Source organism: Mustela putorius, unplaced genomic scaffold (assembly GCF_011764305.1).
Source record: "Mustela putorius furo isolate JIRA1106 unplaced genomic scaffold, ASM1176430v1.1 tig00000077_pilon_pilon_pilon, whole genome shotgun sequence".
Classification (NCBI taxonomy): Eukaryota; Metazoa; Chordata; class Mammalia; order Carnivora; family Mustelidae; genus Mustela; species Mustela putorius.
The window spans coordinates 1-22,222 of record NW_025421269.1 but is presented as its reverse complement, the minus strand read 5'-3'; the positions used below and the strand labels follow the sequence as shown (position 1 = coordinate 22,222).

The 22,222-nt window shown below is 41.2% G+C and overlaps 1 protein-coding gene across 1 annotated transcript; it reads right to left on the bottom strand.

The window, feature by feature from the left end:
* Positions 1 to 1,059: 1,059 nt before the first annotated feature.
* On the bottom strand, positions 1,060 to 21,844 carry LOC123394736 (GREB1-like protein). Its single transcript, XM_045089422.1, has 9 exons — positions 21,828 to 21,844; positions 19,434 to 19,595; positions 19,079 to 19,283; positions 11,450 to 11,615; positions 10,342 to 10,569; positions 9,270 to 9,411; positions 8,196 to 8,396; positions 5,216 to 5,354; positions 1,060 to 3,859 (listed from the first exon to the last, which is right to left on the bottom strand). The coding sequence occupies exons 2-9, from the start codon at positions 19,593 to 19,595 to the stop codon at positions 3,696 to 3,698; spliced, it is 1,407 nt and encodes a 468-aa protein (XP_044945357.1). The 5' UTR covers positions 21,828 to 21,844; the 3' UTR covers positions 1,060 to 3,695.
* Between the last annotated feature and the right edge of the window lie 378 nt (positions 21,845 to 22,222).

The following is a 22,222-nucleotide window of genomic DNA, read 5'->3' as shown; positions in this document are numbered from 1 at the left end:
CTCAGTGACCCTTCTGAAATCACATTGGGTGATGTTTTCTTTCAGTAAAACCAGGGGTTTGGTGTTAGAGCAGTGTTCTTGTAGAGAAAGCACACAGGTTCGTTTCCATGACGAAAGAGAGACCTGAGGAATATTTGTTGCCTAGATGTTGTTCCAGCATTAGGTAGTTGAATTCAGAGGTACAGCAGTCAGAGTTTCACGGCCTTTTGGTCCTTCCAGTGGACCAGCTGCTTTGGAATATATAGTGGAACACTATATATCAGGAGCAGTTTCTGCTTGCTCCTGAATGTGTCACCACACTTAACAAATGTTTATCCCCCCTCCTGAGGTAAATGGCCAGGGGTCCTTGGCCTAGAAGAGTGTTTTCATGGTTCTTTATCAAAGTCTACTGTACTGAGCACTCTTTACATAATAGAACTGAAAGGCATTTTTCTGGAATAATGAAGTTATTCTTAAAAGTAGGCAGTTGGGAAGTAAATTGGAGATTAACCCTGTCATACTACATAGTTTGCAACACAAAGTTCTGAGGACACCAGAATGAGTGTAGTTGCCATTTATAAAAGATTGTGGATCTACTCTATTTTCTTTTTTTAAAAAAAAACACTTAAAAAAGATTTATTAATTTAACAGATCACAAGTAAAGAGGCAGGCAGAGAGAGAGGGGGAAGCAGCATCCCTGCTGAGCAGAGCCTGACTCAGGCCTCGATCCCAGGGCTCTGAGATCATGACCTGAGCTGAAAGCAGATGCTTTAACCCACTGAGCCACCCAGGCGCCCCGCAACTCTGAGTATTGCTAATATGTTTGTCATCCTTACCTAATGTGGGACTCTGCAAATGGGTATGGTATGTAGATACTTCATATGTGTGTGTGTGTATATCTTCTTTGTATAAGCTACAGATTTTCATTCAACATATATTTAAAACTTTTCTTAAACTCTTAGGCCAGAATTGTCAAATCTTCGAGTTATCCAACTTGTGATATGTGGACTTCGTATCTGTTTTGGACATTGCCAGTGGTAGGGAGCTCATTCCAGTTTTGAACATACCAGAGAATTAGTGTAAAGAAAACAAACTTTTTCTTTTTTTGCGGGGGGCGGGGGGAGGGGGATGGGAGAGAATTTTAATACATTCACCAAATTAAACAAAAGGACAACATACTGTAGACACAACTTAAGACAATTTAGAATCATAAACAAAATGTGAGGTAGACCAACTAGTGAAATTCACCAAATTTTGGTTGAGAAAACTTTACAGTAATAAAGTAACACAGGTGCCTCCTTTTCTAAAAATCACAAAAAGCAATTGCATAAGTTACAGCCAAAATAACTGAATACAATTCTCATTCTAATTTTAGTTTACATTCAGTATTAACCTGTGTGAACTATCTTACATGACAAAGTTCAACAGGTTTATAGATTAGTTATTATGCAGGCCTAGCAAACACACTCATACCACAATGTTCTAAAGGATGGCAAGGCTTGAAGCTGAACACACCAAGGTATGTATTAACAAATCATGGTGTCCTGTGCTTGTGCAATTTTATCCTTAAAGGAGAAGGACCTAACATTTCTAAAGAATTATACTGTTAAGGTGATTTTTAAAGATCCCGACCTTAGGATTACAGGCATTGGAAAGAATAGGGAGGTCAGTTGGAATTCTTCATCATTGGGGTGATGGTCCTTTGGCTTTTTTCTGGCATTTCTCTTCCATAGGGTTAAGTAGTATTTAAGAGATTAGTTACTTGATTTTTCAGAGTACCATGGAGTACCTGCATCTAAAGTTACTACTTTAAAAAACACACTTTAGACTTTGAAGCCCTAAAGCCAGAAGAAACCCTGAGAAGCCATCTGCCCCAGGTACCACTGTTTTGGAATTATTTCAAGTATCTTATTTGCTCTATATAGTAAATGTTATTGGAATATTGCACAAACAGTGGGTTTCTTGATATCATCTGCATTAGGCCCTTTCAGCAAAACAGGAACAATTGAAATACATTCATTTCTAAAGCAACCTGCTTCAAAACGTACCTCTTCACCAAAAATTCTGCTGTACGAAAATTAAGGAGTATTTTTAAAGAATACATAAGGCAGATTCTCTTTGAAGGACAATTTTAAAAATGGGGTTTAAAGGAATTGTTCATTTCAAAATACATTTAAAGCATCATAAGTAGCTATATTAAAATCAAGAGATCTGCAAACCATTTTCAGATTAGTACATTCCATCTTTTCACTACTGTAAACTCCTTGTTATCATAAGCTAATAAAGCTGGTCAGTTAACATCATTTGTTTTAAGTAAATGCAGGCTTAGTCAGCCCCCTTTCAGTAGTTTCAGGCCACAGATAAGACATCAATTCAAGTAAAAATGGCCATTTTAAGTGGTATATACGGGCTAATAAGAAAAATGTGAAGGAGATTGTTTAATGATAACTGTAATTTAAGCATAAACTTCTAATAGACTTCGTTGGTTCTAGGACATTTTCTTAAAGTCTGTTTTTGATTAAAATATATTGGTGAGAAATCTGTAGAAACTTACACTGCTGATATTGAACAAACACCCCCTGCTGATTTTAGCGGAGTCAGAGACATTATGTAATGGAATCTTTCTTTCTTCTTTCAAGAGAATCACTGGTAGGATTAAAACTGGTTATGTCTCTCTCTCTCTGGCTCTGTTTCCCATTTCATCAATTTTTGTGGTGTTGTCGGTATAAGGTAGGTGATAATCATTCAGTGTCTTTTAAAGGAAGCTTTGGTTGAGGCCCTGAAAGGAAACGAACTACTTCTACTCCACACAGAACCGCAGCCTGACGTGTAGCTTTCCTGGTGCTGGCTACTTCGTTCCAGCCAAACGGTGGGGATGGGGTGACCACTGAACAGCTCAACTACTGAATTAGGTTCTCCTTGTTCAAGATTAAACGCTGGTCCATATTCTCATAGACATACTGTGCTTAGAGACGGGAAACATTTTTAAAGAATGTAAAAAGCAAAGGAATTTCAGCAAGGAGAAGCTGCATAAATGTATACAGCGCCTACTCTGCATTTACTGATTTGTTTGTTCAGTTTAAATAGTAAACTTTTAACTCCTGTGGAAATTTTGCCAAAAGTTTCAATACATATAAGATTATAAATCTTAAACTAACACTGCACAGAGAAAGACAAAGCTACTTCTTTTTTTTTTTTAAAATACAAATATCTTCTACATTCTATCATTTCAGACCCCTGAGTAATACTGTACCAAAGTACAGATCTGAAGAGAAACTGAGGGTTCAGGCCTCAAACGTTAATCTTCAATTAATTCCACACCAACGGTGTGAGTCTCGTAACACATTCAGACTAGCTAATGCCGAGAGTCTGTTTTCCCCCTAACATAGTGTAGTAGAAAAAACAATGCAAACTCCATGTTCATTCTCCAAGTACGTCCTCCTCAGGCTCCCATGGCAGACCATGTCTTAAGTAATTGCATAACTGCCTAGGGTGGAGTTAACCTGAATTTAAGGTCCTGACAGTGGAACTGAAAGAGAATGATAGCCCCAAAGACCTGGGTCAGATTGGGGTTGGAGGGGTGGATTTCTTTGGAGAACAAATACGTTGCACTTTGCTCCACAGTGATTGTACCTTAAAGGAAAAAAATCCCAAGTAATTGTTTCTGCCCCACCCCACCTAGGCATCCCTTTGCTGTGTTTGGTCTCTTCAAAAGGTCATACGTGGCGGCCAGTAAGAAAGTAGAGGGGCTTGTCATCACTGCTGTTAGCGGTTTGAAACTCGTCCCGGAGGCGGAACTGCCACTCATCCTCTAGCTCTAAGCGGACAATTGTTTGGCGTAAGGAGCTTCTGTCTTGGCAGATGACACATAGGGTAGCACCTTCAGAAGAAACGCAGAAATGCATGTTAGGCTCAGGGATTGAAATATAAAGAACCTACCATTTTTTCCTGATTATATCCTCTAAGCTAACACATCTGAGAACCAACATGTAGGTAAGTGGCCTATCACAATCATTCATAATAATTTTATTTTCCATTTGAGTAAGTAGTATTACAAATTCAGTTTAAGAGTGTAAAGTGAAAAATCCTTGCCCTCTGGTAACCAATGGTAAAACTAGTGTACTGTGTCTCTAGTGTAGCGCTTCTCTGCCTTAGCAACACTGGGTAATCTTGTTACGGGGGTGGGGGGGTGGGGGGGGTGGGGGGATGCTGTTCTGTTCCTGTAGGGTGGTCTAGCAGCATCCTTGGCTCTACTCACTAGATGTCAGCAGCGCCCTCCAGTGCGGCAACCTAAAATGTGTCCCACTGTTGCCAGATGTCCCCTGGGAGGCAGCCCCCTTGCCCCACACTGCTCCAGGCACATTTTATGCATACATACACAATATCCTCTGTTCTGAAATTGTACATAAGAGTAAAATCATACAGTATTTGTCTCTTCTCTGACTTATTTCACTTAGCATTATATACCCTGTAGGCCCACTCATGCTGCTGCAGATGGCAAGATCCCTTTTTTATGGTGGAGTTAACCCATTGTATATAAATACATCTTCCTTATTCATTCATCTATGGTGGGATGCTTGGGTTGCTTACATATATTACCTGTTGTGAGTAATGCTGCAATAAACATTGGGGTGCATGTATCTTTTTGAGGTAATGTTTTCATTTTCTTTGGGGGAGTACCCAGTACTGGAATTAATGGATATATGTTTAATCCTGTCTTCAGTTTTTGAGGAAACTCTAAACTGTTTTTCCACATTGGCCTGTGCACAGTATTCTGGGTCTTAACTTTCTTCACTGACCTCAGAGGTCATCCTGTCATGATTATTTGTGGTGCTTAATCTGCAGTTTGTTCTTAGGCAGATCTCTTTTGTATTGTACACACCTGTTGAAGCAACTTTAGCTTCTATACCAGAATTACAACTCATTACCCTAATTTTTATTAAATTTAGGTGATTTGAGAAGCATTATTTCTGCTTACATCGCATCATTCCTTTCTGAAATTAATAGTGGTAAAAACCACTTAATGTGGTCACATTTCTGGCTTTGTGTCTGCGTTTTTGCCCTGACTTAACCACAACTTGATTCCACCCCTGCCCCAGGTAAGAAAATTGTGGCCCTGGTTTAAAAGCAAGGTGGCAAAAATTATTGTGAATGTGCTTTTTTATATGTTTCACCTCCCTGTTTCTTCTGGGGGAACAATGGCATTCATAAGCAAAAGGCACTAAATTTGACTTACCTTTTAGAAACTTAAATTTCTTCAGAAGATCAGCACCTACAAAAGAGTCACAGAGGTACAAGAGAAGTCCACTGAAAAACACCCCTTCACAGCTGACATTGCTGGAGTGGGGCCTGGAGCTGACGTAGCATATGGCCACCTGGAATCATCAAGCAGACATAGCATGGGCATTTCAAAAAGCAAGCAAAACATCTATGCTTTAGCTGAGTGAGCCAGTACCTTCCGTTTTAGCTATTTCAGGGTAAGGTAAAGGAGGTAAATTCTTTTATTGAAATTTAAATAGATTGGTTATTTAAACTCTGTAGCTCTTTTATTTAATGTGCCAAGTTTTAATCTATTTAAGTCTTGTTTCTCTTAATGAAGGACAGTTAGGATTAGTAGTAAGAAACAAAACAGGCCTCTCCATGTTAACTGCCTTCCACACAAAGACATACTTAAGATTTAAATGTTTTGATTAGAAATTGTTTATTCTCATCAATAAGGTAATCAGCTTTTCATTTACATGAACTTCAATTTTCAATCAGACAGAAGCTTCAAATGGTACATGATTTTAAGTAGGCTCCACACCTAGTGTGGATCCCAGTGTGGGGCTTGAACTCAAAACCCTGAGATCAAGACCTGAGCTGAAATCAAGACTTGGATGCCTAACTGACTGAGCCACCCAGGCACCCCCAAGAGTGCATAATTTTTTATTTATTTGGGAGAGACAGCGAGAGAGAGAGAGCACAAGTAGGGGGAGCGGCAGGCAGAGGGAGAGGAGGAACCAATGTGGGGCTCAATCCCAGGACCCTAGGACCATGACTTGATCCAAAGACAGATGCTTAACTGAGCCACCAGGTGCCCCTGGGTAGGTGATATTTAAAATTTAGTTCAGTATGGCTTGCATGTACAGAATATAACTTTACAGAAATTACAGGGTTAATAAGATAGTTGGGGAGACCTTGAGAACAATGAAATGGCTTAATATGTGGACCTGACCATTTGGCTCCAAATACAGGTTTCACTGCTTCGTAGCTAGTAGGAGACCTTGAGCAGCTTCCTTCATTTACCATACGTCAGTCCCTTGTCTGGGGAGAGAACAGTAGTACCTGTTTCATAGGACTGTTTTGTGGAATAAATACTGTTAAGATGTTAAGTAGGTATTCAGTGAGTGTTAGCTGTTGTTACACAACGCAGTCTTTAATACGTAATAACATCTAGAGCCCTGGACCCTGGGGTAGAGGATTTTGGAGATACCATTAAAGGCACTATTACACCTGATGGTTTTTAAGGTTCCTCCTGCCTCTAAAATTCTACAATTCATGGTCCAACCCACAGTGTAGATTACTGAAATTTCATAAGAATAAGAATGTAAAGTGTTTATGCTATTTGAATTCAAAATCAGTTCACACGGGGGCACCTGGGTGGCTCAGTGGGTTAAGCTGCTACCTTCGGCTCAGGTCATGATCTCAGGGTCCTGGAATTGAGTCCCGCATCGGGCTCTCTTCTCAGTGGGGAGCCTGCTTCCCTCTCTCTCTCTGCCTGCCTCTCTGTCTACTTGTGATCTCTCTCTGTCAAATAAATAAAATCTTAAAAAAAAAAAAATCAGTTCACAGGGGATGCCTGGGTGGCTCAGTTAAGCTTCTGCCGTTGGCTTAGGTCATGATCCTAGGGTCCTGGGATTGAACTCCACGTTAGGCTCCCTGCCCAGCAGGGAGCCTGTTTCTCCCTGCTTCCCCTGCCCTCAACTTATGCTCTCTCTCAAATGAATAAAAAAAATCCTCAGGAGACAAACCATAAGTGACTCTTAACCACACAAAACAAACTGAGGGTTGCTGGGGGGAGGGGGGCGGTTAGGAGAGGGGGGTGGGGTTATGGACACTGGGGAGGGTATGTGCTATGGTGAGTGCTGTGAAGTGTGTAAACCTGGGGATTCACAGACCTGTACCCCTGGGGATAAAAATACATTATAAAAAATAAAAAAATAAAATAAAATTTAAAATTAAAAAAAATCTTCAAAAAAAATGTTTTCAGAATTGAATACAGTTGTATTTCAGTTTGAAAAATTGTGTATGTCAATACACGCACCAAAAAAGCCAAAGAGGAAATAATAGTCTACCAAAATATTACTGTTCCCATTACAAGTGATTTTTTTCCTTTATACCTTTCATTTTTTAAAAAAAAATTCCTTACAAAGAGTATATTATGTTAATGAATAGAATAAAATACTTTTAAAACAATACTAATAGTCATAGAGGAAAGCTTAGTGGTGGAAGTCCTTAAAGTTCCAAAGGCCATCGGTGGTCTAAAGGTGTAAGCGACAGATTTTTAAAAAAACTAAAACTGATGGAGAACTTGAGATAGACAAGAAAAAGAGTGGAAAATGAGGAAACAATGGAAAAGAAAAATTCAGGAATAGAAAGTAGTGAAGTGACAGCTCTAAAGGTCTCCTGTGATCCCCTAAGTTGTTCAACAGTCACGGAGCTCCTCTTCTGCTTAAAACAGTGGCTAAGACACTGTGTACCTCTGAAGAACTGTGTCTTGTGGAGAAACATCATGTGATTATAAGATGGTCTGATAACTGCTTCTGTCCAAAGTCATGGGTAGGCTGCTCAGTGGAACTGACCTTTGAGCTAAGCTGTGCGTCTTCACTAGCTCACTGTGGAGCTAGTGAGGGATGGGGAGGGACAGTTGCCATCACATCTTGTGTGAGCCTTTGCAGTAGGTCACAGCCTCCTTTTTTGTCTCCACTTAGAATTTAAAATGGGAAAGAAATAGAAGTTGGGGTGCCTGGGTGGCTCAGTGGGTCAAGCCTCTGCCTTTGGCTCAGGTCATGAACTCACGGTTCTGAGACTGAGCCCTGCATCAGGCTCTCTGCTCAGCTCGCTCTCTGCCTACTTGTGATTTCTCCCTCTCTCTCTCTTTCAAATAAAATCTTAAAAAGAGAGAGAGAGATGGATGGAAGTAGATAAAAGCACAGTACCAGCCCTCTTCCCTTTACCTCTGGTCCAATGTTAAGGTAGCAGTCAATGGCCAACACAGGACTCTTGAAGTTATGGATGGCTTTGGGGAAGAGTTTGTAGGAAGCGTGCTGAAGGAACTTCTCCAGGAGAAACTGCGCAGGGGCTGCCAGTAGTGTATGTTCACTGTCGGGAGCACAGACATACTGAAGGGGCAAGATGGGTGCTAAGCTCTCTGACACCTGAAATCAGAGCCAAGATTATCATGGGAAATATGTCTGTCACTGGATGAAACAGGCAAGGAAAACCTGCATTGCATACTAACAGTCCCCAAATAAGAGCAGTAGCACAGTGACAGATGGTAGGGCTAAACATAAGTGTGTCATTCTAGGTTCTGAGAAAGTTCTTTCCCCTTGGGAATAGGTTGGGTCTAACAACACACAGCAAGGGAAGGAGAAATGTAGGGTTCTTTGAAGGTTACTGCATTTAGCAACATTGTGAAGGCCCACAGGACGCCTTTCTCAGTGCTGCTGGACGTGGACGGGTTAAATCCCATCCCATCAGATCCAAAAAATAAAAGCAAAGAGGTTTCTAAGCTCCACTGGGGGAAATCACATATTATAAATGATAAGATACCAGTAAATCTCTTAGAAGAATTGGTTAGGTCCATGGAATTTACTCTCAACAGGTGCTGATTGGTATTACTTTCTTAGAAAATGGCAAAGGAACAGACAAGCATCTTAATTTACATTTCACTTATGTATTAAAGAATATAAAGATGTTAATTTTGCTAGTTTATGAAGAGAAAATGTTAAGTTTGAAACTCGAGATTTGATGGAATTGGTAAGCCTTAAGTCTAAAGAAAGGGAGATCTGTTGACTTCACATGTTCCATTTTGCTCTGGGTGAATCCTCAATAAGGGGAATGAGACTGCAAACTTGGCATTAAGAACTGGTTCCCTGGGGGAGCCTGGGTGGCTCAGTGGTTTAAAGAACTGATTCCCTTATGTTATCTCACTTTCCAGTCAAGTGCCAAGGGCTTAATGCCAGTGCCACATAAGTACTGGTAAGAAACTGTCTTAACTTTCAACAGTAGAATCAAGCTTGCAAACTTACCATGATCTTTGGTTTAATGATAAAGTCCCGTTGCCCTCCAACCTGAACATGTTTCTTCATGAGACTGAAGTTATTAAAGCGGCAGATGAGCAGGCCACTACTGTTTGTTCTCAGGTTAAAGTCAACATCTTCACAGAAATACCTGAATCATAATCACAGGGATAGGTCTTTGACTATCTGTCACATCCCAGCCATGTTCACCACACACAGATGCATCATAGCTGTTAGGAGACAGACTCAGAATCAGCCTTGCCTTCTGGAGCTGGCTGGTCCTCTTAGCACTGGCCTGTGAACCCCCTAAATTGGGCACTGCAGTCATTAAAAGGAGGAGAAAGTGAGATGGCTTTGGCCCAGATAAAGGGGCCAAGATGCCAAAGGGGCCTTAGGCATTCCTGAACTGAAACAGGACTGCACGTTCTATATACTCCTGTGGGAAATGAACACAGACATGCTCCCAGTTTAAAAATCCTGGCTGCAAACAACATGAAACAGCTCCAGCATATTCTAATAGTTACAGAGGTGGTGGCTGACCTAAGAGGGACTAAATGATCCCTGACATTCCTCACTTGGCCATCTTGGATTTTCTAGGATGGGGATGTTACTTATTCAGGAGGCAAGACCAGGGCTAGCCTGCTGATTCCGGCCTGTTGGCCCTTCCCTGAAGGATCCAAATCTCTGGATTTTACTAACATTTAGGGAAGAGGATTAACTTCCAAGTTCTGAGGATGAAAGAGTTCACCTTCAATGGATTATGGGTCCACACACTGATTTGTGTTGATGTAATAGTAGTTTTCTCCCCTGTTTTAGTTCTTGTTGAATAATGGGATAGCTAAAGTAGGTTTTGTAAGCACTTCATGTTGAAATTCCTGTTTTTTTAAGGGTCTGGGTCAGTTTGAGGGATTATGAAGGGGCACTTTGGGGCTTGTGATCCACTCCCCCTCCTTGTCCATAAAAGGAGATTCTTGGTTTTTCAAAGACCAAATCAAAGGAGTAGACCCATTATAGGTGTCAGAGTTGGACCGAAGCAACCAGTAGGTGCCAGGATTACTTTCCTCCAGGAGGCCTGACTTACCTGTTGAAGTCATACTGTACATTCTGAGTCAAGTCTATGTTAAGGAGAATGAAGTCATGCACATGGCACCTAGAAAATGGGGCTTTCAGGCTCTGAGAATTCAACTTGCTGCTCCATTTCTGTATGCCCAGGATTGCATAGTGGATGATTTTTGGTGTTGCTTCAATATGCTGCAAGACACTCTTCAAGGACACATTCTTACTGGAAACTCCTGCTTCCATGGGCTGGCTATGAAATGTAAAATTGGTTTAAATACAAGATCAGTAAATATTACTGAGGGTTGTTTATTAAGGGCTAACACTACTATACAGTATTAATATCTGTAAAGGATAAAATGAGCTGGTTTACTTTATATTAGACTGGGATAGAAAAGAAGGTCAATCCTAGCTTTCATGCTGCCTGTTACTGCTAACTTAAGGGAGCTGTCTTGGGGGTAGGGCCTACCATGTTAAGGCAGAGAAAGAAAGCCATCCCATCTCAAAATGAAGCACATTTTGAAGGTTAGAAGCACGTAGTATACTTCTGGTAATTATGGTGTAACAAAGGAATATTTGAAAACATCACTGGCTTCATACCCGCAAGTGGAAACAGACACAATGTGTGAGCCAGAAGGGCCTAAAGGTCACCTGGAAGTGTTTCGGGGTGGGGTCGGGGGAGCTGCTTATATTTTGGGGCCATTTATTGCTTAGGACTTCTCCAGGTTTAGCATTTCCTGGTCCTCATGGACCCATTTTCACCACTGTCCTAGGAAGGAGAATCACTGATTTTGGCTCAACCCTAATTTCAGAAGTGAGAAGGACTTTCCCTTTTCATCCAGGTAGTTACAGAGCAGAGCTGGGGTTAAAAAGCAGGTCTGACTCAGGAGCCAGTAGACTTTATAAAACTTTATAGCAGACCAAAGCCATGATGCAGAAATAGCCCAGGAGTGTAATGGCACACTGAATCTCTATGAATTGAAGAGAGTGCTAGTGAGGGTAGTCTCCTGAATCATTGTTGCTCTGGAAAGCTGCACCTCTCTCATTTACTTCCATGCATGACTATAGCCAAGGAAAGGATCTTCACAGCATTAGATAATACTTCCCTAGAACGGCTTGGCAAGTACTACTACCTGCTCTGATCCTGAACACTGTGAATGTTCCACAGAACACACGAGTCATCCATCACAACGATGAAAGGCCAGACACACTGGCGTTTAACTCCCAGTTCTTCCAGGCGGTTCCTCTCCAGTTCCAGATTGTGGTAGGACAGCTCCTTAATGAGAAACCTGGCAGCACCTGGAAGGCAACATAACCACAGCTGTACCTCTTTCACTCAGGCTTGACCCAACACCCCCCCACCGCCCCCACCACCCCAGACAACCTTCTTTCCAAGGCATGCCTGTTCAAGTGGTGAGCCTGCAGGGTGGGAGGGTCAACGAATTGTTCAGAGCAGTGGTTCTCAAATGAGTAAAAATAAGGAGGAGTCTGTTTAAAATGCTGATTCTGGAACCTATCACCAGAGTTGCACTTTAAGTCTGATAAAAGGCCAAAAACCAGAGCAGTCTTTGATGATGCAGATGATTCATGCACTACACTTTAAGGGGTACTACAAGAATCCAGTTTCCCTGATGGGAAAAAGGATACCATGTAGAGGAAAAACACGTATAACTGGTTAGTTCCTTTTAAAGCTATAAGATGCGCTCTCAGTCCTAGAAGCAGCCACTTGCATGTCCTGCTCTAGCGAGTAGCCAGGGTTGCGGTGAGTGGGTATGCTGCTTATACTAATGTATCCCCTGCTTTAGGAGATCGACAGCAGTGTTCTTTGAAGAAGATTCTGGAAACTGGCATCCTTTCCCTAGATGGGCTTTTTGCAAGAGGTGGTATGGTATAGTAAAAGACTGGAGCCAAGCTAGTAACACATTTAATCCTGGTTCCACCACTTTCTAGCCGTGTGACAGTGAAAAAGTTAAATCCCCTAATGCCTTGGCTTTTCCATCTATAAGAAGGCAATGATAATGTCCACTTCACAGGATTGTTGTATGGTGTTCACGACAGTGTCTAACATGTGGTAAGTACTTAGTATTAGAGATTATTAAGAAGATGATGATCATCAGATCCACCCATGTTGTTGCAAATGGCAAGATTTCATTCTTTCTATGACTGAATGATATTCCATTGTGTATATATGCCACATTGTTATCCTTTTTCACGTATCAATGGACACTTAGGTTGCTTCTGTAATTTGGCTATTATAAATAATGGTAACTCAAGCCAGTCAGAGAAAGCAAATACCACATGATTGTACTCATAGGTAGAATTTAAGAAACAAAATGAATGAAGAAAAAAAGAAAAAAAGACAAACCAAAAAAAAAAAAAAAACAGTTACCTATAGAGAACAGATGGTTACAGGGAAAAGGGGTAGAGGTTGGGTGAAATAGGTGAAGTGCATTAAGAGTACACTTACCTTGATGAACACTGAATAATATATGGAATTGGTGAATCACTATATTGTACATCTAAAACATAACACCATATGCTAACTATACTGGAATTAGAATTTAAAAAAATTAAGAAGATGATACTCATCACAGCCAAATTTTATATGAGTGGGCTACCTGAAAATGAAAATGTAGGTAATGAAATGAAGAGATTAAACAAAGCTATTACATCTATGGAGGAACCAGACAAACAGTTTGAACAGATCAAGGGTACTACTAGAGATTAAGGAAAATCTACCTTCCAAGAACATTTGTGTAATACTTTGTATTCTCAGTATTCTCAATGTAGTAAGGACCATATATGAAAAGCCCACAACTAACATTGTAATGGTAAAAGACTGAAAGCTTTTCCTCTAGGATAGAACAAGACAAGGATTATTCCATTGTACCACTGCCACTTGTATTTAACACAGTACTAGAAATCCTAGCCAGAGTGATTAGGCAAGAAAAAGAAAAGGCACTGAGGTTGGAAAGGAAGAAGTAAAATTATCTGTTTGTAGGCACACAACTTTACATGTAGAAAGCCATAAATATTCCACACACACATACAAGCTGTTAGAAATAATAAACATGAATTCAGCAAAGTTGCAGATACAAAACAAAAAATCAGTTGTGTCTCAATACACTAACAATAATCTAAAAGGGAAATTAAGAAAACAATTCCATTTACAATGGCATCAAAAAGAATAAAATACTTAGGAATATATGTTTAACCAAGCATGTGAAAGATATGTACATAAAAAAGTACAAAACATTGCTGAAAAAAAGTAAACATGACATGGGTAAATGGAAAGACATCCATGGTCATGGATGGGGAGATGTAATATTGTTGAGATGTCAATATTATTCAAAGTGATCCACAGATTTAATGCAATCCCTATCAAAATCTTAATGATTTATGTGTGTACAGAAATTTAAAAAGAATCCATCCTTAAATTAATGTGGAATCTTAAGGGACCTTCAATAGCCAAAATAATGTTGAAAAAAGAACAAAGTTGGAAATCTCATAGTTGGCTGATTTCAAAACTTACTGTAAAATGATAGTAATCAAAAAAATATGGTAGTGACATAAAGAAAGACATATAGGCCAGGAGGATAAGAATGCAGAGCCCAGCAGTAAGGGCCCAGCCCTAAGGACCTGTACAGTCAAATGATTTTTGACAAAGGTGCCAAGACCATTCAATGGGAAAAGGACAATTTCTTCAGCAGATGGTATTAGAAAAACTGATATTCCCATGCAAAAGAATGAAGCTGGACCGTTACCATAGACTATATAAAACTAAAATGGATCAAAGATCTAACTATAAGAGCTAAAACTATAAAACTGTTAAAAGAAAACAGGTGAAAATCTTGCTGTTGTATGTAGCAATGATTTGTTGGATAGGACACCAAAAGCATAGCCAATGGAAGAAGAAAACGTATAGTTGGACTGCATCAAGATTTAAAATATCTGAGCACCCATAACCAGCAAGGAAATTGAAGAAGCAGTAATCAAAAATCTCCCAACAGACAAAGAGCCCAGGGCCAGATGCCTTTCCATGGGAATTCTACCAAACATGTAAAGAAGAAATAATTCCTATTCTTCTGAAGCTGTTTCAAAAAGTAGAAATGGAAGGGAAACTTCCAAACTCTACAAAGCCAGCATTACCTTGGTCCCAAAACCATACAGAGACCCCACCAAAAAAGAGAATTACAGACCAATATCCCTGATGAACATGGATGCAAAAATTCTAACCAAAATACTAACCAATAAAATCCAATAGTACATTAAAAGGATTATTCACCATGACCAAGTGGGATTTATTCCTAGGCTGCAAGTTCAACATCAGCAAATCAATCAATATGATATACTACATAAGTAAAAGGACAAGAACCATATGATCCTCTGATGTAGAAAAAGCATTTGACAAAGTACAGCATCCTTTCTTGTTCGAAACTCTTCATAGTGTAGAGATAGAAGGAACATCCCAGTATCATAAAAGCCATATTGAAAAGCTCACAGCAAATATCATCCTCAATGGGGAAAAACTGAGAGCTTTTCCCTTAAGATCAGGAACATGGCAGGGATGTCCACTATCACCACTGCTGTTCAACATAGTAGTAGAAGTCCTAGCCTCAGCAATCAGACAACATAAAGTAATAAAATACATTCTAATTGGCAACGAAGGAGTCAAACTCTCATTGTTTGCAGATGGCATGACACTCTACGTGGAAAACCCAAAAGACTCCACCCCAAAGTTGCTAGAACTCATACAGGATTTCAGCAAAGTGGCAGGATATAAAATCAATGCACAGAAATCAGTTACATTCCTATACACCAACAAGGAGAGAAGAAAGGGAAATTAAGGAGTTGATCCCACTTATAATTGTACCCCAAACCATAAGATGCCTAGGAATAAACCTAACCAAAGAGGCAAAGGATCTATACTCAGACAACTACAGAACACTCATGAAAGGAATTGAGGAAGGCACAAAGAAATGGAAAAATGTTCCATGCCCATGGATTGGAAGAGCAAACATTATTAAAATGTTGATGCTGGGGTACCCGGGTTGCTCAGTGGGTTAAGCCTCTGCCTTCGGCTCAGGTCATGATCTTGGGGTCCTGGGATCGAGCCCCGCATCAGGCTCTCTGCTCAGCCTGAGAGAGCCTGCTTCTCCATCTCTCTCTCTGCCTGCCTCTCTGCCTACTTGTGATCTCTCTGTGTCAAATAAATAAAATTTTTAAAAAATAATGATAAAAAAATGTCGATGCTTTCCAGAGCAATCTACACACTCAATGCAATCCCTATCAAAATACCATCTACTTCTTTTCACAGAATGGGAACAAATAATCCTAAAAGTTATATGGAACCAGAAAAGTCCCCAAGTAGTGAAAGGAATGTTGAAATAGAAAGCCAAAGCTGGTGGGATCACAGTCCCGGACTGCAAGCTCTATTACAAAGCTGTCATCATCAAGACAGTATGGTACTGGCACAAAAACAGACACATAGATAAACAGAATGGAATAGAAAGCCCAGAAATGGACCCTCAACTCTATGGTCAACTAATCTTTGATAAAGCAAGGAAGAATGTCCAATGGAAAAAAGACAGTCTCTTCAACAAATGGTGTTGGGAAGATTGGACAGCCACATTCAGAAGAATGAAATGACCATTTCCTTACACCACATGCAAGAAGAGACTCAAAATGGATGAAAGACCTCAATGTGAGACAAGAATCCATCAAAATCTTGAGGAGAACACAGACAGCAATCTCTTTGACCTCAGCCACAGCAACTTCTTCCTAGAAACATCGCCAAAGGCAAGGGAAGCAAGGGCAAAAATAAACTATTGGGACTTCATCAAGATCAAAAGCTTTTGCAGAGCAAAGGAAATAGTCAACAAAACCAAAGGACAACTGACAGAATGGGAGAAGATATTTGCAAATGACATATCAGATAAAGGGCTGGTATCCAAAATCTATAAAGAGCTTATCCATCTCAACACCCAAAGAACAAATAATCCAATCAAGAAATGGGCAGAAGACATGAACAGACATTTCTTCAAAGAATACATCCAAATGGCCAACAGACACATGAAAAAGTGCTCAGCATCACTCAGCATCAGGGAAATGAAAATCAAAACAACAATGTGACACCTCACACCAATCAGAATGGCTAAAATTAATAAGTCAGGAAATGACAAATGTTGGAGAGGATGTGGATAAAGGGGAACCCTCCTACACTGTTGGTGGGAATGCAAGCTGGTGCAGCCACTCTGGAAAACAGCATGGAAATTCCTCAGAAAGTTAAAAATAGAGCTACCCTACGACCCAGCAATCACCTACTGGGTATTTACCCCAAAGATACAAATGTAGTGATCCGAAGGGGCACATGCACCTGAATGTTTATAGCAGAACTGTCCACAATAGGCAAACTATGGAACGAACTTAGATGTCCATCAACAGATGAATGGATAAAGAAGCTGTGGTGTGTGTGTGTATATATATATATATACCATATATATGTATATGCCATATATATGTGTATGTATACATACATACACACACCTACACAATGGAATACTATGCAGCCATAAAAAGAAATGAAATCTTGCCATTTGCAATGATGTGGATGGAACTAGAGTGTATTATGCTGAGTGAAATAAGTCAATCAGAGAAAGACAATTATCATCTCTCTGATAGGAGGAATTTGAGAGGCAAGGCAGGGGGGTCATAGGGGGTACAGAAGGAAAAAGATGAAAAGATGAAACCAGGGAGGGAGACATACCATAAGAGACCCTTAATCTCAGGAAACAAACAGGGTTGCTGGAGGTGGGGAGGGATAGGATGGCTGGGTGATGGACATTGGGGAGGGTATGTCCTATGGTGGGTGCTATGAATTGTGTAAGACTGATGATTCACAGAACTGTACCCCTGAAGCAAATAATGTATTAATGTTAATAATTAAAAAAGAACATTTTGCTAAGGGGAATAACTCAGACACAAAAGAACAAATATTATAAAGGGGCGCCTGGGTGGCTCAGTGGGTTGGGCCTCTGCCTTCGGCTCGGGTCTTAGTCTCAGGGTCCTGGGTTCAAGCCCTGCATCAGGCTCTCTGCTCAGTGGGGAGCCTGCTTCCCCCCTCTCTCTGCCTGCCTCTGCCTACTTGTGATCTCTCTCTGTCAAATAAATAAAATATTTAAAATTAAATTAAAAAAGAACAAATATTGTATGATCAAGCTTACATGACATACTTCAAGTAGGCAAATTTACAGACACAAAATAGAATGGTGGCTGCCAGGAAAGGGGGAAATAAGGAGTTAATCTTCCGTGATACAGAGTTTGAGTTTTGTGAGCTGACCAGAGTTCTGGAGATTAGTTGCAAAACAATATGAATATGGTGAATGCTACTGAACTGGACCCTTAAAAATGGCTAAGATGGTAAATTTTATGCTTTTTTTCTAAATAAAAAATTAAAAATTAAAAATAGTTTGCATGTATGTCATTGGCATATATGTTAGTTTCTCCTCAAATTATTGCAAAAATGGCAAAACTGGCATTAAGCAAATTCATTCAGATCTGGGATGAGGAAATTCACCTAAAGACTGGTAAGGCACAGAAGGGGGTGGGTTAATTTGAGGATCATATTCATATGGAGAAATATTCGAGTTAGTTTGTGGATTTGTGCTTTTGGAGAGGACAGATGACCAGGAATATGTAAAAACCTTAATCCACTTGATATAAGGTCAAAAAAATGGAAAACAGAATCATATTCAAAACTAGTTTTTGAAAATATTTTAATCCCATATTAAGGCTAAACTTTAAGGAAATGAAAAGGGATGGAAGGGGGAACAAGAGACGAGACTTAAGAAGGAAGGGAGAGAGGTGGACAGATCAGGGGAGGGAGAGACGGTGGGTGGGGCAGGGGCGGTGGTGGTGCCGGGCACGGGGACGAGAGAAGATGAGAACCTGGAGAGGAGAGGTGCGTAGATTTAGAGATTTAGAGAAACTACTCAGGCCTCCTCTGTATTCTCTGTTTCTGGGCAGGATGTTCCTACATCCCTCTAAAGTGTCAATGAGCAACTGTTGGTCTTCAGTCCTACGGAGACTGCAGACATTCACAGGAGCGGATGGGGAATACGGCTAAGAACTACGATGCAGGAAGTGACCAGACACACAGCTCTGAATCCAACTGGAGGTCTCCTCCCTCCACAGCTCGGTCACGCGCTCAGATAACCATGTGCTCCTTTGATGACTCAGCCCATTGCTCTTAAACTCCATGGGGAAAAGTGGGAAGGACTTTGTCCAGGTACTTTGAAGATGACTGCCATACACAGTAATGATGCTTCCAATTTCTGGTTGTACAGGACCCCCTCTTAGAACTTGCCACGTGCCTTTAAAATGATTAGCAATGACTCGGGGACACCTCCAGATCCCTCCGGACCGTAGTGAGGTGCTAGCTCCCCTCCTCCTCACTGTTCCACTCCTGCCACAAGGGCCTCAGTCCTGGAAGATTGGCAACCGACTCTGGGAAGAATCCCAAGCCCTTCCCGGAACACTCAATCTAGCAGTGACTTCTTCAGCTACTAGCCCCTGGAAGTTAAAATTCTGCTAAACTGAAGATAAAGGGAAAGGAAAACTCAACTTTAAAGGAGAATCAAAAGTCCTTTGGTCCGGCGGATAGGATTCTTTCTAGAGGCTGGGGAACCTCTGGAAGTCTCCCGTGCGGAGAACGGAGGTCCCTCGATCTTGCAGTCCCTCTCCGCACCCCGGGGGCCCCTTACCCACGCCTGCGTTATTGAACATCCCAGGGAGCACCAGCATGATGTGGTTGGGCCAGTACTTGCGGTACAGAGGCATCTCGTATTCTTTGACCACCAGAAGGTGCAGGTGGCTGATGCCCTCCATGGCATGAAAGAGGTTTAGGAGTCCGTGCTCATGGCGACCACTGGAAGGAGTGAAAATAGGGCTCTTGACTGCATTTAAATTCTGTTGAAAGGAAAAAAAAAAAAAAAAAAAGAACCAGAGACCAAAAAGGGAAATTAAAACCCTTAGATTTAAGAAGTTTGGAGAACCCAGTCTAGTATGTTGGATCTGTTGGTCTGAGAGCAACATTGGCATCCAGACACCGTCACCCACCTTGTCTGACACCAGGGGCAGCCGCATGCTCTCCAGGTGTTTACCCTGCTTGCTGAAGACAAAATGACTCTCTTTGGACTTGGGAATGATGAAATAGAGCTGCACCTCTTCTCCCAGCATAGAGGAAGAGAACGTGAATGCGTGAAGAGTGGAGTCAGACATCTGTTGTTGTTGTAAAGAAGGAAGAGAGGGATGTGAGCTCATGGTTTGCAAACTTCCTAGACCAGTCATTAAGGTTGTTTTTAAGAGAGGCAAACTGAGCTGATCTTCTCTAGGCCACCAGAGCTGGTGGTGCCCACACGATCAGAAGAGCAGGAAAGGCAACTGCTTCATCTTTTAGTCACTATCAGTGACGTGAGATCCAAGCGTCTTGCCCCGCCTACAACCAGCCTCCCTGAGGTGGAGAAGTTTCTTCTGTTGCTTGGCACCGTCTTTGCATTCCTCATGTTCTTAGAACCGCTACCACTCGGTTTTATGCAGAGGTTAGATATCCCCATGGGATGTCCTGCTCTCTGAACATTTTCAAAGGTGCCCAGTTATAGGGGGAAAATCACTTTCATTTATGTGAGTCAGGTTAAATAAAATAACATTTTTTCTAGGTAAAAACATTAGGGCCAACATCACTAAAAATGCCTCTGTGACCCCATCTTTCCTAGCTATAGTAGAAGCTGACGAAGTTTGAATAGTCACTTAGCCTAGAACTCTGGGTTCCAGGAAAAGACCACATATAAATCTGATTTATTTTTTAAACCGCCAGAAAGTTGGGGCACCTGGGCTGGCTCAGTCAGTATGGCTTGTGACTCTTGATTTTGGGGCCATGCGTCCGAGTCCCCCAATTTGAGTGTAGAGTTAAAAAAATAAATTATTTTTTGCTTCAAAGTTCAAAATGCTCGGGATGCCGGGTAGTTTAGTCAGATAAACATCAGACTCTTGATTTTGGCTCAGGTCGTGATCTCAGGGTTGTGGGAGCGAGCCCCTCTTTGGGGTGTTTGCTCAGCATGGAGTCTGCTTGGGATTCTGTCTTACCCTCTCCTGTTGCGCCCCTCCCCCCTCTGAAAATAAATAAAATACATCTTTAAAAAAAAGAATAAAGTTCACATACTCTCTCAGTAACCCAATCTTAGTGAATAATTACATAAAGGTCTTTATGACAGTATTTGGGCTTCATGAAACGACAGCATCGGTTTTCAGCAGCAGCTAGAAATCAGGTAGATTTCCCAAGAGTTTTAACCTAAATATTACATTTCATAGGAAAAAAGTATTGTAATTCTTTCCTTAAATTTCTAGTTCATTTCTGCTTCACAAGTGTGGGAATATAACTACTTAGTGAGTACTACTACAATCATGGAAACTAACTACACAGATGGAGGATTTTTAATAATTTTCTAAAAACTATGATTTAGATAGACTGGGGCCTTGAATCTTCTTTATTCTGTAAAGCATTGTGAGTTGATTATAAACCAGCCCACCAAAGTTTTCAAGAACACCAAGAAAACAATGGGACATAAAATGGGATGCCCAATGGGACATCCAATGGGAGACAATGTCCTAATGGACATAAAAGGTAACTTGTATCAGAAGAGCAGAATGATCAATCCAGTTTTTCAGTATATCCCTTCTAGCACTTTTGGGAAAAAGGTAAAGACCTGATCCTTCAGACCAGAAGCAAATTTGGGGGAAGTCTCATCAGCATGTCCTATGGGAGGGAAGAGCTTCTCTAGGCATTCAGAACCAAGCCATAAAAATCAGAACGTAAAGTGGGAGAAAGGAACATAGAACTTATCCCCCCACATGGGCTCTGGACTACTGTCATTTGCTGCCTTTCCCACCTTTTGTGTTTATATAGATGCTCTGGCCAAGAAGAAGCCAAAGACTATGGAGTATTGGCTCATCTTCTGTGGTTCTACCTCCCTCAATAAAAGATAAATATTGACTCCTCCTGTATGCCTAGTGATCAAAATCACTCCACATGGAGTCAGGATATGACTTGTCCGTGCAGATCAGCAGACCTGTTCCCAGCTCAAAGGGCACACCCTGTGGACTTGTTAGGTAAGAGCACCATTTTTTTTGTCAACAACCCTCTCAACCAATCTTTTCAGGATCACAGATAACAGCTAACCTCAACGGGACACATGGAAACATTTCCATGGAAATGACTTCAGAGGCTAAAACTCAAGCTTCTTTCTCTCCCTCTTCTCCCCCTGCCCCACCATCCTAATAAGCTCACAGGAATGTTAATTTAAATGCTTCCCACATTCTGTTCACAAATGAGCGGCTCCATCTCGGCCCCAGTCTATAAATCAATACGGCCCCCCCCAGACTGGGAGCCGTATTTTTCAGTCCTGACTCACAAGATCCACGTTGGGCGACCAGGCAAGGACAAGGGGCCAGCACCTGGGAGGCAGAGGTGAAGTCCCATTGTACTGGCTGGCATTGCTCGCAGTGGTGGGAAGGTGTTGTAGGCCCGCGTACTTGGTCACATCATGGACAAAAACCGTTCCTCGCGCTTCCCGGGCTCCTCGGCGTTTGGCATCCTTTATTGCTTCTGTGTATCAAAGGGCAAAAAACTTGCATGATATGCATGGAGCCCCTACTCCTGGGAAAAATGTCCCCCACTCCCCTGAAAGGCTCTTCTGAGGATTTCTATAACTTAGGCCCGCCGAAGTCAGGTATGAAAAGTAAAAGGTGGTCAATACATGTGCAAGAGAAGTGAAAAAGCAAAAGAGGAGAATTCCTTGATTTCTCTCATGAGAGATTTCTCTGCCTGGATGTAGGTGGCCTGTGACCTG